At 44.1% G+C, this 21282-nt stretch overlaps 2 protein-coding genes and 1 long non-coding RNA gene across 8 annotated transcripts in view; 2 read left to right on the top strand and 1 right to left on the bottom strand.

Moving 5' to 3' along the window:
* The window catches only part of LOC110256427, a 200114-nt gene extending 195722 nt beyond the window's left edge, over window positions 1-4392 (bottom strand). For all 5 annotated transcript variants that reach the window (XR_002337915.1, XR_002337914.1, XR_002337913.1 and 2 more), the window contains exons 1-2: window positions 3729-4392; window positions 1146-1374 (exon numbers count right to left, since the gene is read on the bottom strand). This is a non-coding gene — a long non-coding RNA (uncharacterized LOC110256427). The remainder of the gene's footprint in view (window positions 1-1145; window positions 1375-3728) is intronic.
* RPL14 (ribosomal protein L14) lies at window positions 4523-11315 on the top strand. 2 transcript variants are annotated; one of them, XM_021068170.1, is made up of 7 exons: window positions 4523-4631; window positions 7601-7857; window positions 8347-8448; window positions 9047-9141; window positions 10511-10610; window positions 10704-10757; window positions 10970-11315. In XM_021068170.1, the coding sequence occupies exons 2-7, from the start codon at window positions 7855-7857 to the stop codon at window positions 11255-11257; spliced, it is 642 nt and encodes a 213-aa protein (XP_020923829.1). In that variant the 5' UTR covers window positions 4523-4631; window positions 7601-7854; the 3' UTR covers window positions 11258-11315.
* LOC100623639 (zinc finger protein 621) overlaps window positions 14057-21282 on the top strand; it is a 49700-nt gene continuing 42474 nt past the window's right edge. Inside the window, exons 1-3 of the mRNA XM_021070408.1 lie at window positions 14057-14656; window positions 18952-19078; window positions 19855-19971. Coding sequence (XP_020926067.1) covers window positions 14594-14656; window positions 18952-19078; window positions 19855-19971 — 307 coding nt within the window. The 5' untranslated portion in view covers window positions 14057-14593. The remainder of the gene's footprint in view (window positions 14657-18951; window positions 19079-19854; window positions 19972-21282) is intronic.

Genomic DNA, 21282 nt, shown 5'->3' on the forward strand with positions numbered 1-21282 from the left:
AAAAGGGTTCCCAGAATCTATGCCAATGTGTGTGTTGGTTCTCCACACCAACAAGCAATTCTCAGACACCCAGCATGTTATCTGACCCTATCTACTCATAGATAGAACTAGATTCCACAGGTAAACGGGATCAGTTTCACAAGACCACCCTTCACTTCAGACACCAGCTGCAATTCAGGTTGTTACCTGTGCTTCCGACCAACCAGCTACATATCAGATGTTTTCAAAAACTCCTCATCAGATCTAATTAACTTGCTAGAACAATTCACAGAACCCAGGAAAACCCATTTAATCACCACATCACTGATTCATTATAAAAGGATATTAAAGGATGCAAATCAATAGGCAGATGAAGAGACACAGGGAAAGGTCCCAAACAAAGGAGCTTCTGTCCTCTTGGAGCATGGAGCCCTCCATGTTAGCATGGAGAAGCATTCCGGCTCTCTGAGGTGGAAGCTCTCTGAAGAGGGGTCCAAAAGCTCTCCTTCTGGCTTTTTTTAGAGGCCTCATTACATAGTTAGGGTTGACTAAATCATTGGCCAATGGCAACTGATTCAATGACAGTTCTCCTCTCCTCTCCTCCTGAAACTGGGGGGAGACTGAAAGTTCAAACCCTCTAATCAGAGAGCTGGTCCTCCTGACAACTAGCCTCCATTCCAAGTCTAAAAATCACTTTATTAACATAACAAGAGATACCTTTATCACCCTCAGCATTTAGGAAATTTCAAGGGTTTTGGCCATCATCTGAATGACCAAATATAGTTTTTCCTTATAAATCACAACACCCTCCCCTTCATCCTCCCAGCATTCATCCCACTCATTCAAGATTCATGCAACAAATCCAGCTGTGTGGTGAAGTACTCTGAGAACACCTTTAGCAGCACTGTGACTTTGCCCACAATGTCTGGAACTAGCTTTATTGCACAGAACCAAATATTAGTGAGTCCAGCTCCTGCATCTCAGAAGCCAAGAACACACCTTTCCAGCTGGCCAATCATAGGATTGCCCTCTGATCTCAAACCCCACAGGAGTTCCTTTGGTAAACCCTGGACTGCTATTCTCTTCAAGAAGAGTTCCATTAGGAGATTCTCAGTCATATCAAGCCTCTACAAAATCAATCAAATTTTAACAAAGCTCCATCTTACCTTCTTCACTCTGGGGAACATGGCACATGAAGACGGAGAGATTTTCTTTGGAAGTGATCCAGCGCTCCCATCTATGATCATAGTGCAGAATGTGGCTGATTTTATCTGTTTGAGATGGTTCTGGATTTGGAGGCCTATTAGCTTAACAGTTTATTCTGCATTTGTTGAGCTATTTCCAGAGCACCATGTGGTATGTAGCAAATGTCCTCTTTTAACACTGGGTCCAGTTCTGTAATATAATGTGAGAATGCATATATAATCTTAGTGTTAGTGAGCCTGCTATGCAATGGAATATTCTATCTTCCACAGAAAACGAGTTTAATGATTTATTTTATAGCATGACAACGCTTTCTCAATAGCTTCTTTTCTTTTTTTTCTTTTTCGCTTTTTTGGGGCCCCATATGGAGATTCCCAGGTTAGGGGTTGAATTGGAGCTGTAGCTGCCAGCCACAGCCACAGCAACGCAGGATCCAAGCCGCGTCTGCGACCTACACCACCACTCACGGCAATGCTGGATCCTTAACCCACTGAGAGGCCAGGGATCGAACCCGCAACCTCATGGTTCCTAGTCGGATTTGTTTCCACAGCACCACAACGGGAACTCCTTGTCAACAGATTCTAATACTCAAAGGCAGCAAAAGCCTCCAGCTTTGCTGTAGTCTTACCATGTTTATTAAATCTGGTATATTTCCCAAGTATATTCATGACACTGGACCAATCTTTCAAAGGCACAAAAACCAACATTACCTCTTTGGTTGTTAAACACAAAAGACAAACCACAAAAGACCCTATCCAGGCATTTGGTGTGTTGGACAGACTTGCACTAATGAAAAAACTGGGCACTGCATCCCAACAGTCCTGACCCATTTCAGAGTACATCTAAAACTGTACTGGAACTGGAAGTTGGAAGTGAGCACCAACTGGCATGCTAGTAACGTTCCTTTGATTTCACTCAGGTTCCTGTGATTTAATAGGCCTCATGATGGACATCTTACTTATTCAAGGATATGTCACCACCTGTGGGTTGTGAGTTTGCCTCCTGCTTTGCAAAAGGAAAGATCTAAAACTTCCCCATTGATGAGACCCTCAAAGTACCTTCCTGCTATATCATTTCTATTAAGTAAAAATTAGGTCTGATATACTACTCAGCTATAAAAAAAGAATGAAATAATACCATTTTTAGCAACATAGACGCAACGGGAGATCCTCATACTAAGTGAAGTCAGTCAGAAAGAGAAAGACAAATAAATACCATATATCACTTACATGTGGAATCTAAAATGTGGCACAAATGAATTTATCTACAAAACAGAAACAGACTCACAGACATGGAGAAGACTTGTGGTTGTCAAGGGGGAGGAGGAGGGAATGGGCTGGACTAGGAGTTTGGGATTAGTAGATGTAAACTATCACGTTTAGCATGGATAAACTCTGAGAAAGTAAAGCATGGCTATTCGGTGGGCAGGGAAAACAGATACAAATAAAGACATGTGTAAAGTTAACAGAAAACAATATTTCTGCCAATGAATGCTATATCTATGAAGGTTCATAATAATCCTCTCCTTTGGTGGTTGGGCACTAAATACTGCTTTCTTAAAGAGAAACTTTGGCGTTTTACATTCTACCAGTAAGAATGAAACAGTTTCAATTAGCAGCCCAGGTGCAAAGCTTCAGAAAAGGAGTTTCTGGACAAACATTTCCACGGGTCCATTTTGTTGTCTAGGGCTAATGTCCATCACATTAGAAAGTCCTGCTTTTCTTTGAGTTTATCAAAATAGGGTTTCATTTAAATTTCATCTAATCTTCATATGTCCCCACTATCATATAACTACATTTTTTCTTTCATTTGGTTAAATGTCCTGTGATGTCTCTGGTATGGTTTTCCTCATTGCAATGTATTGAAAGACCTGACTGTTGTACTACACATTTATTCCTGGTGGTCTTAGGTTGATTGGGCTTGGACACTGTCTTGCTCAGTGTCCAAGCTCCTAAGATTAAAATTTGAGGAGTGCCCACTGTGGCTCAGTCGGCTAAGAACCCAAATAGTATCCACAAGGATGTGGGTTCAATTCCTGGCCTTGCTCAGTGGGTTAGGGATCCAGCACTGCCACAAACTGCAGCAGCTCAGACTGGATCTGCCATTGTTGGGTGTTGTGGCTGTGGCACAGGCTGGCAGCTGCAGCTCCCATCCAACCCCTAGCCTGGGAACTCCCATATACTGCAGGTGTGGCCATAAAAAGGAAAAAAGAGTTTTGAAAACAAATGTGTGAATGAAAAATGCTGCCTGCCATATGAATAAACAAAGGATATTGTAGCCATCAAGCCTTTAGTCACTGCAGCCACCCACAACTGTGCACCCTGAAGGGATTCAGGACTGAGGAACAGGATACTGGTTCTAGAAAGCTAAGGTGCTCATCAAAGGAATAGTTTCAATGAGCCCAGAATTTGCTTCTTCCCATACATAGAAAAGGACTAAATTCATTAGCTTGAGATATATGATTTTAATTTACAGTAACATTTTCATGTTCCTTGACTACCTGGTTTTTGTTGCAAAGCTCCTAAATACCCTCATTCCTCCCTTACCTCTTTGGAGTAGTCCTTCAGAGCAACCTGAAAGACTGTCTTCAGGTTTAAGTCCGCAGAGAGTCACCAAATGAAACATAATTCTCAACTTTTAGGTTGTGCATTTTTTCAGTTTCATTCCTAAATATATCATGCCAGACTGCCATTTCAGTTCCATCATAACTGGGATTGGTTCACATCTCAGAAACTTTACAGAAACAAGAAAGGTTATCAGAGCTCTGGGTAGCTTTTGCTTCACTTCTTTAAAACGTTTAGATGTCTTTCTCTTTTGGGGAGCCAGCAAACATTCCCTCTGCCAAACTGACAAGTATACTGGGGTCCAGCGGTATAGGTGGACAGCTATGGCTACGATGACACCCGCAAGGATTCCGGAAACTGCAGGGAACGGGGCGAGCTGCTGCCGACCGCGGCATTCCCGACCGGCCTGGACCCAGGACCAGCGATACCCTCTGCCAGGCGGCTCTAGGCGGAAACCCGAAGCGCCTTGCCCCTCACTTTCATTTCTGCCACAGACAGGCGCCATGGGAACGCAGTTTCCAAGACCGCTCACGCGAAAGGCCAAAAAAGAGAGATAAAATGTTTTGCGGCGGGCCGAAATTTTTGTCACAAGCGTGGACCTCGGCCCGCCCCTTCCTCTCAATGATTGGACGAGCGGTAGTGGCAAACAAGGTCCTAGCTCCGCAGGGAGAGCCAGAGCAAATAACCGGACGGGGCCAGGACGCCATTTTGGATACTGGCGTCGCCCCAGTTTCCCTTCCTCTCGGTGATTGGTCGAGTCGGTAGCTCGTTCCGGAAGGGGTGGGGCCAGCCAACAAAACTGGGCATCTACTTCGGTTGCTTCGTGTTTGAACCCTGTAGCTGCTGGTGATTTTGCTCATTCCTGGACCCCCTGGAGGTCGCAAGGTAGAGAAGGATGCTTGGAGAGTTATCTTGCCATCATAATGGAGCTTTGAGGCAATCCGAAAATAGTCCAGGGCTTCTTGAGAAGGCATCTTAGGGTGCCTGTTCAAGTATGCTGTAATATTTCAGGGAGGAAGATGGGGGAGCACATTCTGGAAAGAGGGGCCGACTTGCATGAAAAGACACGAGACTTTTAGCTGTAGGGGAATTAGGGGTGAGGGGTGCAGAATGGCCAGAGAGAAAAAAAGCTAGGAAAGGGTTGGGGTGAAGTTATGGAGGGCCTTGAATGGCTGGAGAGTTTAGACTTTATTCTTCTGTAGGCTATGTGATTAAAATGAACTTTTGGAGGACTTTAAACAATTGTGACATAATTATTTAGTGAACTTTAGAAAAATAACTCTGTAACTGGAAAATCCCAGTCTTTCCCAAAGTGTGTTCACTGAACCACTTGGGGAGCTTGTGAATTAAATGCAGATTCTTGCTCCTCTGCAGACCTGCAAATCAGATTCTCTGGTTGTAGAGCCAGAAAACATACATTTGGGGAAAAGAAATGCACAAATCATAGAGGGAGAGATTTGAATGTTCACAAGCTGAACACATATATAATCAACACCCAGATGAAGAAACTAGCACCAGCAGCTCAGAAACCCCTCTTTCTCCCTCTAGCCACTGCTGCCCGCACCAGGCCTAGTGGTGACTATTACTTTTTCTTTTAAAGGCTCAGCTGGGGTCTATGTCACAGCCACAGCAACACCGGATCCAAGCCACATCTGCTCCATTTACTCTAAGTAACTGTAGAAAGCCACAGGGGTTATTTTTAAAAGGAAGTGATGTGATCTGACTTACTTTTTAAAAAGATCCCTGTCTGATGAGCAGAGAATACAGTAAATGGGGCAATGGAGAAGCAGGTCACTTAGGAGGCTGCTAGAACCATCCTGGGAAGATAAACTGCCAGAGAGCTTAGAGAAAAGGAGTGTCAGTACACTTAATCAAGTGATGAAAATTAACGCTGCCATATTGGGACAAAGAGATAGCCTGTGGGTGTTCTGATGTAATGCATCAAGGTCACAAGTTTTTTTTGTGCAAAAAAGGCATAATCTGAATCTAATCAACAAATCCATATTAAGAGAACTTCTACAAAATGACTAGACTGGCTTGGGATAGACCAGGAATGATGGAAGATAATATAAGAAGGCGAACGTATATATATATGACTGGATCACTTTGCTGTACTGCAGAAATTGGCACAACATTGTAAGTCAAATATACTCTAATAAAAAAAGAAAAAAAGAAACCAACTAGACCGGGAGTTCCCTTGTGGCACAGTGGGTTAAGGCTCTGGAGTTGTCACTGCAGCAGTTTGGGTTGCTGCTGTGGCATGTGTTCCATCCGTGGTCCAGGAACTTCCACATGTTGGGCATGGCCAAAAAAAACCCCCAAAAAACAAGACTGTATTTTATTTTAACTTATTGCATTAGGCACATTTATCATATTAAATGACTTCAATTAATATCTAAAAGGGTGAGATGCATTAATAATTATGAATAGTGATCATAATAGACACATAACTAAAGTAACCAATAAACACAATCCTAAGAACAAAATAGGTGGGCTCTTGGAGTTCCTGCTGTGGTGTAGTGGGTTGAGGATCCAGTGCTGCTACAGCTGCAGCATAGATTGCAGCTATGGCTCAGATTCAATCCCTGGCTCAGGAACTTCCATATTAAATGCAGCCAAAAAAAGGGGAAAAAAAAAAAGTCAGGACAGTTGGGCTCTGAACTTCCTCAAAGTTTCCTTCTTTTGCTTTATTTAATCAATTAAACAATTTACAATTATTACCATACTTAAGTATTTCATGGTGAGTCAGTTGGTAGTATTAAAAGTAAGCTATTCAAAGAAGGAAGAAAAGAGATGAGGTTGCCAGGAATGGAAGATTATAAATCAGGTCCTAATTTTAGATATTCTCTGCTTTTGGTTCTGATTCCACCCTCACAGATATACAGAGCAGAACCAAAAATGGGAGAAAACATTTTAAGCAATCTTTTTTTTTTTTTCTTCCAGTCTATTCACCCTTAATTAGAGAATCACTGAACTAGACCCAGTACTACTAGGTATAAAATAAACTACAAAGGTACTTACTACAACAACTTTTTTACTTAAAAATTTTTTGGCCAGTCAGGAGGCAGGAGGAAGTTTCCCTGTCAGGGATCAAACCGTGCCACAGTAGTGACAAACCAGACACTGGCCACCTGGAAACTCCCGTATAAGCCTATATTTTTATTTATTTATTTAAATTTTTTTATTTTTATTTTTTATCTTTTTATGGCCCCACCCACAGCATATGGAGGTTCCCTGACTAGGGGTCGAATGGGAGCTACAGCTGCTGGCCTATGCCACAGCCACTCTGGATCTGAGCCACCTGCGCAACCTATACCACAGCTCACAGCAACGCCAGATCCTTAACCCACTGATCAAGGCTAGGGATCAAACCTGCATCCTCATGGATCCTAGTCAGGTTCGTTAACCGCTGAGCCAGGAAGGGAACTCCTCAAACATTATACCAACTATATAAAACAATGTCATTGTTTTTAGGATACAGCACAATTAGAATAAATCTTTCTTTATCTCACAATTAGAGATAAAGAAATATCGTGTGTACAGTTTCCTTTCAAATGTTCAGAAAAGAATGATAAAGCAACTTTAGTGTTACATTTGGAGAGGGTAAGAAATGTTTTGGGAATTGTGCTAGTTTCGCAACTTTTCCGTAGATCTGAATTATTTTAAAACGGAAAGTTAATAAAATTACGGGGGTCACTTAGAAAAAACTACTACTAACTAGGCCATTAGTAATAGACAAAAATCGGGAGAGTACTGAGTAGTGGAAGGAAAGAGAAAAACGTTAAAAGAGGAGGTTGAAAGGATGCAGAGTCACAATGGGAAGCATATCTTCTGTATTCTTCTTTACCCTGAAGTTCTAGAAGACGACTTTCCTGTAGATCTTCTGTGGTACCAACTGAGGCAATCCTACCCCTCACGTTTGCAAAAGACCGGGTCGGCTCTGCTGAGCTCCGCCACGTTTTCCCAGTGACCCTGCGTGTGCGTACGTGCGTACGTTCCGACCAATCGGTGCACACATCGGCGTCTTGTTCACCGTAGGGGCGGGGCGGCCTGCTACACATGCGCACGGTCGGGCAGGCCTTCTTCCTTCTCGCCGAACGCCGCCAACATGGTGAGTATCGCTGGCGCGGGCTCCGGGTCTGCTGGTCATACAGCCTCAGCCCCGCCTGGGCTGGGAAGCGGAGGCGCGGAACGGTGCCTTGCGGGTTTTAGGTAGCGAGCGGTGAGGGTCCCAGGGCGGACGGAACTCGCAGTTTGGAAGCTTTCCGGGTGTGCGACCGACGAGCGCGTGGAGGGCCCGGCAGGCCCTGCGCCTTTTGGGACACGCGTGCGCTCTTCGGCCGACTGAGCTGGACCTCTGGGGCGGCTGGGATCCTGGCTAGGGCAGGCATTTGGGCCTTGCAGACCCCATAGACCTGGCTTTTGCCGTCACTCCTGCGGATTTTGTCCATCCAGGACTACCGTAGCGTTTGGGTGTGTTCCCCCTCACCATTCTTTCTCGCGGTTCTTAGCCATGTTGCCTTTCAAAGCGGTAAAGCTTTGCAAACCAGAGAGTATTTTTAGTCGATCTGCTGTTCCTTTTCCCACTTCTCAATTTTAGGTGTTCAGGCGCTTCGTGGAGGTTGGCCGAGTGGCCTACGTCTCCTTTGGACCTCATGCCGGCAAGCTGGTCGCAATTGTAGATGTTATTGATCAGAACAGGGTAAGTGTAAAGAAAAGTGTCGCGACTTCATATGGCAATGGATGGTATGCAGTGTAGATTATAATGGTAATTGTCCCAATAGCCCACTGAGGTAGGAATATTACGGGTGGTAATTGCGTTTTATAAAAAAGGAAACAATGCAAATAGGGGTTAGGAGCACATACTGGAATTGGCAAGTACTAAGGCATTTTGAGTATTATTTCTGCTCCTTAAACCAGCCAGAGTTTTTAACTAATTATATGCTAAAACATTGGTGATGCTTAAATTAGTTGTTATATGTAATGCGAGTTTAGAACAAAGTTAAGCACATAGGAAGAGCTTTGTTTGCTGTTGTCAGTATTTGAGAATCATATATTAAGGGATTGACCAGAAGCTGAATGATCATGGAGTTGCTGGGAACGTGCAAGGATTAAAAACTTAAAATTGTATGTAGGGTTATATGCTGTACTACAATTGCTGATAGTTTTATTTATTTGTGAAAAGCACTTAAATAGTAAGGATGTGATGATTCTGAAAGGATTAGTGATACACAAAATGTTTGCATTTTGAATGCTGGTAACAGTTTTACACTGATGTCCTTGGTCTTATGTATTTTTAGGCTTTAGTGGATGGACCTTGCACTCAAGTAAGGAGACAGGCTATGCCTTTCAAATGCATGCAGCTCACCGACTTCATCCTCAAGTTCCCACACAGGTAACTGTCCACCAACCATCACCCCTACCCTTGTTTAATTAATACTAGTAAAAGTTTGCTTGGCTTAATCCAAAGAAATGTTTTTGCTGTTTTGTTGTTTTTCTCTTGAGAATATATTTAGCAGTGTGAGAGAAAAATTTAGAGGAGAGATTTACAGTGTAGATGTAGACAGGCATTTTTAAAATGTCCTGTGATCTGGTAGTTCAGTGGCTCTTCTTTTATCCAGATTTCCCATCCTTTTTCTTTGTCTCCCTTTTAGGATTTACACCACAAAGAACTCCCCACAGAATTCTGGTTTCATGACATATTTTGTTCAATTCAGCTTCAAAACAAAATACTAATATTTGTCTCTTCAAGTGCAATCATCAGTCGAGTTCTTTAGTATGTGCCAGTTGTTAAATATTTAAAATGTTTAAGGTCTTCCCTTCTTGGCACAGTGGAAACAAATCCCACCACGAACCATGAGGTTGTGGATTCAATCCCTGGCCTCCTTGGTGGGTTAAGGATCCAGTGTTGCTGTGAGCTGTGGTGTAGGTCACAGACTTGACTCGGATCTGAGGTTTCTGTGGCTGTGGTGTAGGCCGGCAGCTGTAGTTACAATTGGACCCTTAGCCTGGGACCTCCGTGTTGTGGGTGCGGCCCTCAAAGGGGGGGGGGGGGGCAAAAAAATAAAATATTTAATACATTATCTTCTTATAACAGCCACTAAAGAGGTTATATTCCCAGTTACTTACTAGGAATTTAGACAGTAGTAGCATTTCATGATGTCTCAACACAGATCTTTTTTTTTCCCCCCTTGGTCATGGTGTGCAGCAGCTTGAAGTGGGGTCTCAGTTACCAGGCCAAGGATTGAACCCAGGCCGCTGCAGTGAAAGCACAGGTCCTAACCATTAGATTACAAGGGGCTATACTGAACACAAACCTTTAGGCATTAATGTGCAAAATAATGTAAGGCATACAGATTAACTTTACCTCATTCTTGATGAAAAATAAATTGCTTTCTTCTCATCCACTACTGAGGAGTGATATATATATATACACACACATACATATACACACGTAATCAGAGGTGACTTAACCCTTGAAAGTGAAATGGTTTGCACACTTTTATTAAAATTGTGTGTTTGAGATTTTAAGATGTCTTAGTGACCACAATTCAAATAATAAAGTCTGCCAGGTGGTGTTCTGTGGAGACAATTAGAGGTGGAAGTGGGGAGAAAAAAAAACGGAAGGATACTTTTCTATTTTTGTTACACCTTTTTTAACTTGAGAGGGTATAAGTGGTGCTTTTTCAGAGGACAAAAAGGTGTCCTTGGATCTTTGTGGCCTCAAATCTGATTTCATAATCAGTGGTCTTGGCTCTTTCTAGTGCTCGCCAGAAGTATGTCCGAAAAGCCTGGGAGAAGGCAGATATTAATGCAAAGTGGGCAGCCACAAGGTGGGCCAAGAAGATTGAAGCCAGAGAAAAGGTAGTGACTTATTCATTTGAATTTGGACTTTTCTGGGTTTGGAGGGTTGGGATGGTATGACAGGGATTTATTTTACTTGTTTATTTCCAACAGAAAGCCAAGATGACAGATTTTGATCGTTATAAAGTCATGAAGGCAAGGAAAATGGTAAGTTTTAAATTATCACAGGATTGTTGTATTCTAACCCTAAACTTGTTTGTCTGGTAATTCTCTTGCCCAAGCTTGGTAGACCAAAGTTGACTTGTTAAAAATCTTAGACATCGCGAGGGTTGTTTTCTCTGCATTTACAGTTTGTATGTATAGATTGGATAAGAATTTTTTATGCATATATGGTAAACATTTACATTGAAATTTTTCAGAGGAACCGACTAATCAAGCTTGAAGTTAAGAAACTTCAAAAGGCAGCTCTCCTGAAAGCTTCTCCCAAGAAAGCACTTGCTAAGGGGGCAGCTGCAGCAGCTGCTGCCGCTGCTGCCAAGGTTCCAGTAAAAAAGATCACCACTGCAGGCAAGAAGGCTCCAGCCCAGAAGGCTCCTGCCCAGAAAGCTGCAGGCCAGAAGGCTGCACCTCCTCCAAAAGCTCAGAAGGTTCAGAAACCTCCAGCCCAGAAAGCACCTGCTCCAAAAGCATCTGGCAAGAAAGCATGAGAGCATAAGAGGCTATTATAAACGTAATAAAAGTTTTTTTGACATGCTGGCAAATCTACTTTATGGATTAAAGTCTGTTGTTGGTTGGGTCCAGGTTATGAGGTAGATTAATGGGATTATTAATGTCATCATTGGAAAATCAGTTCCTTAGTCCTACTCTGCTCAGATTTGAATTAGTATCCAGTAATCACAGTCATAAGTAAAGTTCTCATGGGAAATCACGGTAATTAGAACACCTAGTGACTTTTGCTTTCCTTGTACAAATGTATTTTCTATAAATAAGTGAAATCCCAGCATCTTAAGGATATACCGTAGGAAAACAAGTATGTTATGATACATTGGTTTCTTAAAATTTTCAGTTCCCTGTCATTTCTAATCAGAAGCTGCCTTCTGAACCTTACTGGGGCAATGAGGACTAAGCTCATTTTTGCTTGGTAGTGTGAATAGGCAAGTGAAATCGTGTAGTAACTTCTGTGTTGGAGGAAATAACAGGTAATTTGGCCATAACCTGTCCTTGTCTAAAGTGGGATATTCAGCTACCACCCAGAAGAAGGATGGTATAAGGGCAGCCTCAGCAATGAGAGAACTGGCCAGAGAAAATGGGGGCAAGAAGATAGTAAGGTCTGTGTTGGGTGGGGTGCAAGAAGCCACAGTGTTTGTAAATGGAGTGATAACCTAAGGTTTATTCTCTAGTATTCCAGTTAGCACTCATGAGTAATAAACTTTCTGAATGCTTGCTTGTCTGAAAGTTTACATTGCCCTCATGAGTTTTCTACTCAGCATAGCTAACAGCAAACACATGGGTTTGGGGTTTTGTTTTTGCTACACCAAGTTAGTACTACAGGCACTGAACTGTCCTGTTTTCAGTTGTGACCCAGGCAAGCATCAGACCCTGCAGATAACAGGGTTTGCCCACACTGAGACGGCAACTGCAAGTTGCAGATTTAATACTTCTCACTGCAGCCATAAATTGGTGTTCCCATGACTTCCTCAGATTTAGTAATTCTTTAGAACTAAAGTTCATTGCAGAACTTGGAAAAGCTTTGTTAGTGGTTAGCTAAAACTCAGGAAGGGTCAAGTGGAAGAGATGCATGGGTCAAGGTAAAATGGGAGCAACATGGAGCTTCCATCTGCCTAAGCTTGCTACTCTGCCAGCACCTCCATGTATTCATCGTGGAAGCTCTCTGAACCCCCTACCTCTTAAGAGTTTTTTGTTGTAGCTGACCAAATCATTGGCATTGAGATTAGCTCAATCTCCAGCTTCTCTCTGCTCTAAGCAGTGGTAGGGTGGAGGGTGAGAGTTCAAACGTGGGAGGTCCCATCATGTGCTTGATTGCTCTGGTGACCAGGGCCCCCCATCCTGAAGCTGTCTAGGAACCCCCAGCTTCCCTTCATCTCAGCTTACACAAAGATAGTCTTAATGTTCCAGAGAGTCCAAAGATGTTAATGAGCTTCTAGTGTCGGGAACTGGCGGTGAAGACCAAATTCGTTGTATCACTGTATTACGCCTTGTATCTGTGTGGTAGTTTACAACCAGAAGTTTTAAGTGCTTTGTGTTAATTGACTGACTCAGTCCATTGAATTTGAGTTTGAAACTATTTTCATTCTCAACTGAGAAAGAGTTTAGTATTTCGCGCAAGTCCCTGTGGTGAATAAATGGTGGGGCCAGAATTTGAACCTAGACTTGAGATTTTAGGTCAGAGAACAGTCAATCAGCTACTAAGCAGGAGACTGGGGCTATAAATTCATTAGGTTAAATTGCTGCTAGTAAGCTTTAACGCCAGAATTCAAAACTTCACACCAATTATAATGTGGAATCTCTGTCCTTCAGAAAGTGAGGGTCTACTTGAGGTGAACAGCCATAGAGAAGAGCCTAGGCAAGAACGGTGGTCGCGGGTCTGGCTTGGGGGAACCATGGAGAAGGGCCAGCCTCCCAACTTCCTAGAGAGGCGCCAGGAGCTCCTGCCGGGAGCGCTTCCGCCTGCGCTACAGTCCGCGCGGCTGCGAGTCTCAGGGTGAGCAGCCTGGGTTCCGCGACCTCGTTCCCGGGTGGCCCCACGGCTTTCCCATCCTGGGACTCGGGCGTCGGGACCTCACCTACACCGCAGAGGAGCCCTCGGGGCGCTGTGAGCCTGTGCCCAGCGGAGGGGCGAGATGGGTTTTCCAGCCCCGAAGAGCCGGCCTGACATCTTCTGACTCGTGGTACTCAGGGTGGTAGCCGGTGACGTTCGCCTGCTTGCCGGGGTGGAGTGTTCAGATCCGGATGAGGTCTCTGGTCTGCTTGGCCAAGAGGGACATTCAGGTCTTTTCCTCAGAACACCGCTTCCGTTTTGACCGACAGCGCGTGGTTGGTCCAGGGATCTCTGTTAACTTACTTTCTCTACAGAAGCTTGTTTGGGGTCTTTCCATGATCACTAGAAGCATTAATAGTGGGCCAAGGATTTTTCTGAAAAGGCGTGAATACACTGCAACGCTTGACTCTTGTTTCAGAGATTCTAGGAATTTCCATGATCACTAGGCAAATTTGTGGAGTGTACAGAGGGAGCAGTTGCAGTGCACCTTGAATCACTAGCGAGGGTGAAGTGAGAACATCAAGTATCCTAAGACTATGTTTCCAATGATAGTGGCGAGGAGACTGAGGAAGGATGAGGTAGCAAGTATGGGAAATAAGATAGGGTTGGTCTCATTCTGATTTTCTCTTCTTAGCTCTGCAGGTTCTTGCTTTTCCAAACAGAGAGGGCAGTACAAGAAGCCAAGGGTCATCAGCCATGCACCAGACAGTGTGGTCCCAGGTGAGCTGAGCTTTCTTCCAGTTTTCCATATTCAGAACAGATCTGAAAGGGCGTTACAGGACCAGCAGCCCCACTTGGCCAGTCCTGGCTTAGCTTTGCATCCATCAAAAAGTATGGCAAAGGAGTATGTTAGGGGAATTGATGAGGGAGTGTAGGATAAACATGGGAGGATCAGGTTGGGAAAGAGAGAAGCACCAGCCAAGAAATTCTCCTAGAAAGGAGACTCTCCATCCATCCAGACTGCAAGTATGGTGTACAGATGAGCAGCATTGGCCTTACCAGGGGGTTCATTAGAAAGGCAGAATCTCAGATCTCCTGAATCAGAAACTACATTTATACATTATCTGGAAAATTAATGGGCAAGTTAAAATTTGGGGAGTGCTGTTCTTCCTGATAATACACAGAAGAAGCCCATCTCCTGAGCTTAAATAGGCACTTCTACAGATAGGAGTTTGCCCTTCAGACCATGGACTCTGGGTACATGCAGCCCAAACTGGGAGCATTGAAGGAAATGTACTGATGAGGGAGGTGAAATCTTGGAGGAATGCTGAATTTGAAGCTGAAGCCAGTATCTCTAGCCTATTGCAAAGACTACAGCTTACCCCAGGTAAGAGGCTGTATCTTTCGTTGGCACAAATTTATGCAACATTGGAAGAAGTTTTCTCACCAGAGTTTTCTTGGTAGTAGAGGATGATTTCATTGAATTTTTTTTTGGTCTTTTTACCATTTCTTGGACCGCCCCCGTGGCATATGGAGGTTCCCAGGCTAGGGGTCCAATCAGAGCTGTAGCCACCGGCCTACGCCAGAGCCACAGCAACATGGGATCCAAGCCACGTCTGCAACCTACACCACAGTTCCGGATCCTTAACCCACTGAGCAAGGCCAGGGATCAAAACCGCAACCTCATGGTTCCTAGTCGGATTCGTTAACCACTGAGCCACAGTGGGAACTCCATCATTGAATTTTTCTTCAGAGTCCTAGAGCATGGAATGTGAAAGCTGGGTGTATCATGTAATGGATATATAATATAGTGTGAAAGCTCCACCCCAGAAACTTAAGAGCAGTGTGTATTTGGTTCCTTTTTCTGGACATTGAACCATCTGCTTCCTTTTTTTTTTTTTTTAACAGCTGCACCTGTCCCACATGGAAGTTCCTTGAGCTAGCGGTCAAATCAGAGCTGCAGCTGCCAGTCTAACCCACAGCCATAGTAATACCGATCCAAGCCACATCTGCCACCTACACTGCAGCTTGCAGCAATACCAGATCCTTAACTCCCTGAGAGAAGCCAGGAATTGTGCGTGATCCTCACATACACTATGTTGGGTTTTCAACCTGCTGAGCCACAGCAGGAACTCCTGGACCATCCATTTCTCTTTTAGCACATAAAGCGATATTGTTCCATGTCAGGAAATGTTTCGACCTCTGTGGAGGCATCTGTTCTCTCCACGTGCTTTGCCCAGAGTGTAGTAGTCACTTGGGATTATATTCCACTAAGAAAACCCCAAGTGACAGTAGCTTAAACAAGATAGAAAATTCTCTCTCATGGAAAAGAAATCTGAAAGAGGCAGTTCAGGACTGTTGTGGCGGCTCCATTGTTATAACATCCTGACTTTTTCTGTTTTTCTTCTCCGCCATGCTAGCCCTGGCTCTCGTGCTCATTCAAGATTACTTCATAGTCCAAGTGGCTGCTAGATCTCCAGCTGTCAAGTGTATTCCAGCTAGAAGATAAGGTGCTAAAAAAAGGGCAAATCTCTTAGCTGTTTGCTCTCTTTTAGGAACCTTCCCGGAAGTGAGATGGATAGATAGATTTAACTGTCAGTCTTTGCTACAATCTCTATGAGAAACATTTGTTATTTGGAATCTTCTAGGAAGTTCCCCCAATTTCATCTGTGGTTGTATATAACATCATGTACCAAGTGATGTTTGCTTTATACATAGTCATTAGCTCTGTCTTTACAAGCATCCCACGTGCTAGGTACTACTGTTATCCTAGTTTTTCTAGATACAGAAACTGAAAAAAGTTAAGTGTCTTATCTAAGTTCATAACAAATGGTTATAGGGATGGAGTTTGAACCGAGGGAGTCTGACTCTAGAGCAGGGTTTGTCAGTCTCAGCATTGTTGACATTTTGAGCCCAATAGTGCTTTGTTGTGGGGGACTGTCCTACATATTGTAGGATGCTAAGCAACATCCATCCCTGGCCTCCAGCATCACCACCACCCAACAGTCATGTCAGCTAAAACCATCTCTAGACATTGCCACATATCTCCTGGTGCGTAGAATTGTCCCCCATTGAGAACTACAGCTCTAAAATCTGTACTGTTTACTGTTATGCAGTGCTGCCTGCCTCCGTAGCCTCCTTCCCATATAGAGAAAACAATAGCAGTGTTGATTTTTATTTTATTTATTTATTTTTTGGCCATGGTTTGTAACAGCCTGGTGTGGAATCTCAGTTCTCAGACCAGGAATTGAACCCCAGGCCGCTGAAGTGAAAGTGCCAAATTCTAACCACTAGACCACCAGGGAACTCCCAATAGCCCTGTTGATTTAATAATAGAGGAGGAAGTGCTAACAATGGACCAGAGCAAAGTGATCAGAGATGGAGCAGGATGTTTAGTAGCTGAATTTCAAAAAGAATAAAGAACAAAGGACATACTGACAATTAGGTGTGGAGGGTGGTAGCCATAATATGAGGGAAAATGGTTAGGACCAGACTCTCTTTAGTTGACTCGGAAGGAAATAAACGTAGAATATTAACATTTGGAGTCATCAAAGGGTCTGTTCTCCACTGTTCAGTGAGGGAGCCACTATAATAGGTTACAAGGGCCTGTTTGGTTTTTTGTTTTTGTTTTTTGTCTTTGTCTTTTTAGGGCCACACCCACGGCATATGGAGGTTCCCAGGCTAGGGGTCTACTTGGAGCTGCTGCTGCCAGCCTATGCCACAGCCACAGCAATGCCAGATCCGAGCCGTGTCTGTGACCTACACCACAGCTCATGGCAACGCCGGATCCTTAGCCCACTGAGAGAGGCCAGGGATCGAACCCGAAACCTCATAGTTCCTAGTTGGATTCATTTCCACTGAGCCACGAGGGGAACTCCACAAGTACCTATTTAAATTAAAATGAATTAAAATTAGAAATCCAGGAGTTCCTTAGCAGCCTAGCCCTTAAGGATTCAGCATTGTCACTGGTGTGGCTCAGGTTCAATCCCTGGCCCAGGAACTTCGGCATGCCCCAGGTGCAGCCAAAAAAAAAAAAAAAAAAATTAGAAATCCAGTTCCTCAGACCCACTAGCCACATTTAAATTTCCTGATCAAGGTGTTATCCGATTTCTTCACTGTATAATTATTATTTTCCCCTTGCAGATACGAGGTCGGTGGGGAGACATTTACAATCATGTAGACACCCTGCTCCTCATAAAAGTTTCCTCCTAGGTTGTCATCCATCAATGATTCTTGTCTGAACCAGTCTTTGCAATGATAGCTACAGTCCTCTGGTACCTCTTTGGCTATTTCTTCCACCCATAAGGGACTAAGCACAAAGACAATGTTGTTGACATGACAGGCTGGGACGGGACAGTGAGTCAGGGAGAGACATTATAATGAGACTAATTTATATAAGTGGTCAGTTCATTTTGAAATTTTTACATCCTTATACAATTTTTGTCATAAATATGCAGATAAAGAGGAGTCTCCAGTTTGTCTATCTAAAAGTACTTGGAGCGCCCGTCGTAGCTTAGTGGTTAATGAATCTAACTAGGAACCGTGAGGTTGCAGGTTTGATCCCTGGCCTTGCTCAGTGGGTTAAGGATCCGGTGTTACCGTGAGCTGTGGTATAGATTGCAGAGGCAGCTCAGATCTGGTGTTGCTGTGGCCCTGGTGTAGGCCAGCAGCTACAGCTCGGATTAGACCCCTAGCCTGGGAACCTCCATATGCTGCAGGTGTGGCCCTAGAAAAGACAAAAAAAAAAAAAACAAACCAGTGTTTAATATCACTGATTCTCATCATCTAGATATGGGAATAATAATTCTTACTTCACAGATGTGTTCTAATGATTGAGTGAATTGATGTAAGAGTAACTAGTACAGGAAAAGGCACAACAGCCTAAAGAACTTTGAGAAGGTAGAAACGGCCCCAGTGGGAGGCAGGAAGAGACACACCTGGTGAAGAAGTCAGTGTAGGGAGTTCCCAATGGGATTCGATCCCTGGCCCAGGAATTTCCATATGCCACAGGTGCGGCCAAAATAAATAAAGGACAGTGTTGGCAAGTTGAACAGAACTTAGAAGATCAGGGGGCAGGGTCCATGCTCAAGATAGCAGCTTCATTCCATTAGAACAGTCAGGTTTTTACATGATGCCCAGGGATCCCAGAGGAGGAGATTGCCATCCTGTCCCTGGAGTGAGGTGTGGTAGGTAAGAAGATGACACTGTGCGTTGTCTTCAGGGGACAACCACCTTCCTGATAAGGCGAGATGTGGGGAAGAGGGGAAGCTATCCAGAATGAAAGGAACACTGTGCCCGTGGAATCGCCCCTCTGTTCATAGTAAAATACATGGAAGGGGCAGACCATAGGGGAGCTAAGTGGACCATCCTGATGGGGGCTTCAGGATGAGGGGAGGCAGGATGAAAGATACCTGCTGTGATCATTTTAAAAAACATGTCAGAAAGATGGACCCAGCTCACAGAACCAGACATGGGGTTGCTGTGATCACCAAGCAGACCAAGAGCAGGTGTAGCATGTGTGCCTGGGACAACAGTATTAAGGCCCCAGAGGTGAGCACATTAAAAATGGGAATTCTGGCTGAGGACTGTCCCTGACTGGGGTGCCCAGTCACACCCTCCCTGGGGCTCAAAGCCATGGACTCTTCCATTGTCAAGGATTGAACCAGGAACCTCTTGTTTCAGGAGCCAGTGACCTTTGAGGATGTGGCTGTGTACTTCACCCAGAACCAGTGGGCCAGCCTGGCCCCTGCACAGAGGGCCCTGTACAGGGAGGTGATGCTGGAGAATTATGTAAACCTAACTTCCTTGGGTAAGTCCTTCTTTCCCGAAACTCAGCTTCTGCCCTCGGGGGCTTCTGGCTTCCTCCTTAGTGGATCTGGGGTCTCTTATACTACCAGGATTGATGCTCCAGGAGCCAGACTCCTGGATCCTCAGTTGCAGGAGTAGCTGACGGAGAAAGTTCTGGGTTCACTTTGGTTTTATTTTTTTTAGGGCTACACCTGTGGCATATGGAGCTTCCCAAGCTAGGAGTCAAATCAGAGCTGTTGCCAATGGTTTACACCACAGCCACAGCAACTCATGATCCAAGCCGCGTCTTCAACCTATACCACAGTTCAGGGCAACACTGGATCCTTAACCCACTGAGCGAGGCCAGGGATCCAACCTGAGTCCTCATGGATGCTAGTCAGAGTCATTTCTGCTGAGCTACAACAGGAACTCCTGGGTTCACTTTGGTTTTAAATGAGATTTCCCCCTTTCCTGGTGGGAACTCTTCTGGGAGGGGCTGCACTCTGAGCACTGAGAACTGAGAAGTCTCCACCTGCCTTCCTTCACTCTTTCAATTCTGTGGAGGAGATGAGCCCTGTCTCCTCTGTGTGAGAGTCTCCTAGAACCCCCTGTATGACATTGGGAGTTTTCTGTGCTCTCAGGGCCACAATAGTCTTCCTCCTGAGCAAAACAACCTGAACCCTCCTTAGACCCGCCATCTCCACACTGGCCTCACTTCTCCCACCTGGCAAAGCAGAAGGTGGACTGAGAAGGGTCGGGGGAGACTCTCCTCAGCTTCCTGTTCCTTTTCTTCTTCAGCAGCATTTCCATTCTCCAAACCAGATCTGATATTCCAGCTGGAGCGAGGGGAGGCACCACGGGGCCTAGATCCCTGGACACCCGTCGGGGGAGAGGCCCTGAGAGGTGTCTGCACAGGTAAGCAGGAGAACCTACCATCTTCCTCTCCAGCTTGGCATCCTCTGGTCTTTTAGTGGTTTAATATGAAAAAGATTCTTCTTCTGTCATCTGGCTGTTATGGCAATGAAAATGGTTTCTCTTACCTAGAAAAGTGTCCCTTGCTAGACTTTCAGCTCCAAAGTGGAAAAGACTAGTCCAGGCATTTCTTTCTCTGTCATTCTTCTTTGAAAGGTAAATGATTTCAAACCCTTTGTAGTGAAAATAGGCTTCTGTTGGTAAGTTAAGAATATAAATAGAATATAGTAAGAACTTGTTTCTGTAAGAACATTTTGTATGTGTGTGTAATTGTACAGGAGAATGGAATTTTTATGAATTCCTAAACACTCAGTTTTAAATTAGTTTTTGAAAGAAAGCCTGTTAATTTGGGGGAGTGTTTTTTTCTACTTCTGTAAAGAATACCATTGTCATCTTGATAGGGATTGCATTGAATCTGTAGATGGTTTTTGGTAGTATTGACAATTTTTCTTTTCTTTTTTGGCCTCCCTGTGCCATATGGAATTCCCAGGCCAAGGATCAGATCAGAACTGCAGTTGCGACCTATGACACAGCTTTGTCAGTGCCAAATCCTTTAACCCACTGGGCAAGGGACCAAACCTATATCCTGGCACTTCAGAGACGCTGCTGATCCCATTGCTCCACAGTGGGAACTTCATGTCTTGTAATTTTTAGATTAGAGGGAGATCTTTAACCTCCTTGGTTAGATTTATTCCTAAGTATTTTATTGTTTTGGGTTTTTTTGTTTTTGTTTTTGTTTTGGCTGCACCTGTAGCATGCAGAAGTCCAGGCCAGGAATTAAACCCACAGCAGTGACCAAAGCCACTACAGTGACAATGCCAGCCAGATACTTAACCTGCCAAGCCACATGGGAACACCAGTATTTTAGTTTAGTTTAGTTTAGTTTAGTTTAATTTTAGTTTAATTTAGTTTAGTTGTTTTTTAGGTCTGTAGTCATGATACATGGAAATTCCCATGCTAGGGGTAAAATTTGGAGCTACAGCTGCTGGCCTACAGCACAGCCACAGCAACGCAGGATCCAAGCCAACTCTGCCACATACAACACAGCTCATGCCAACGCCAGATCCTTAACCCACTGAGCAAGGCCAGGGATCGAACCCGTGTCCTCATGCTTACTAGTCAGATTCATTTCCGTTGCAACACAACGGGAACTTCCAAAATTCTGTTGTTTTTGATGCTGTTGTAAATGGGATCAATTTATCTCTTTCTCAGAGAATTCATTGTTTGTGGAAATTATATAGTTTTCTTTTTCTT

This window comes from Sus scrofa, chromosome 13 (assembly GCF_000003025.6).
Source record: "Sus scrofa isolate TJ Tabasco breed Duroc chromosome 13, Sscrofa11.1, whole genome shotgun sequence".
In the NCBI taxonomy this organism is placed as follows: domain Eukaryota; kingdom Metazoa; phylum Chordata; class Mammalia; order Artiodactyla; family Suidae; genus Sus; species Sus scrofa.

Excerpts from the sequence above, each read along its gene's own strand:
- RPL14 (XM_021068170.1), top strand. Across the intron at positions 9,142-10,510 it reads ATCCTCAAGTTCCCACACAG|TGCTCGCCAGAAGTATGTCC; the intron begins GTAACTGTCCAC and ends GGCTCTTTCTAG. Across the intron at positions 10,611-10,703 it reads AGATTGAAGCCAGAGAAAAG|AAAGCCAAGATGACAGATTT; the intron begins GTAGTGACTTAT and ends TATTTCCAACAG.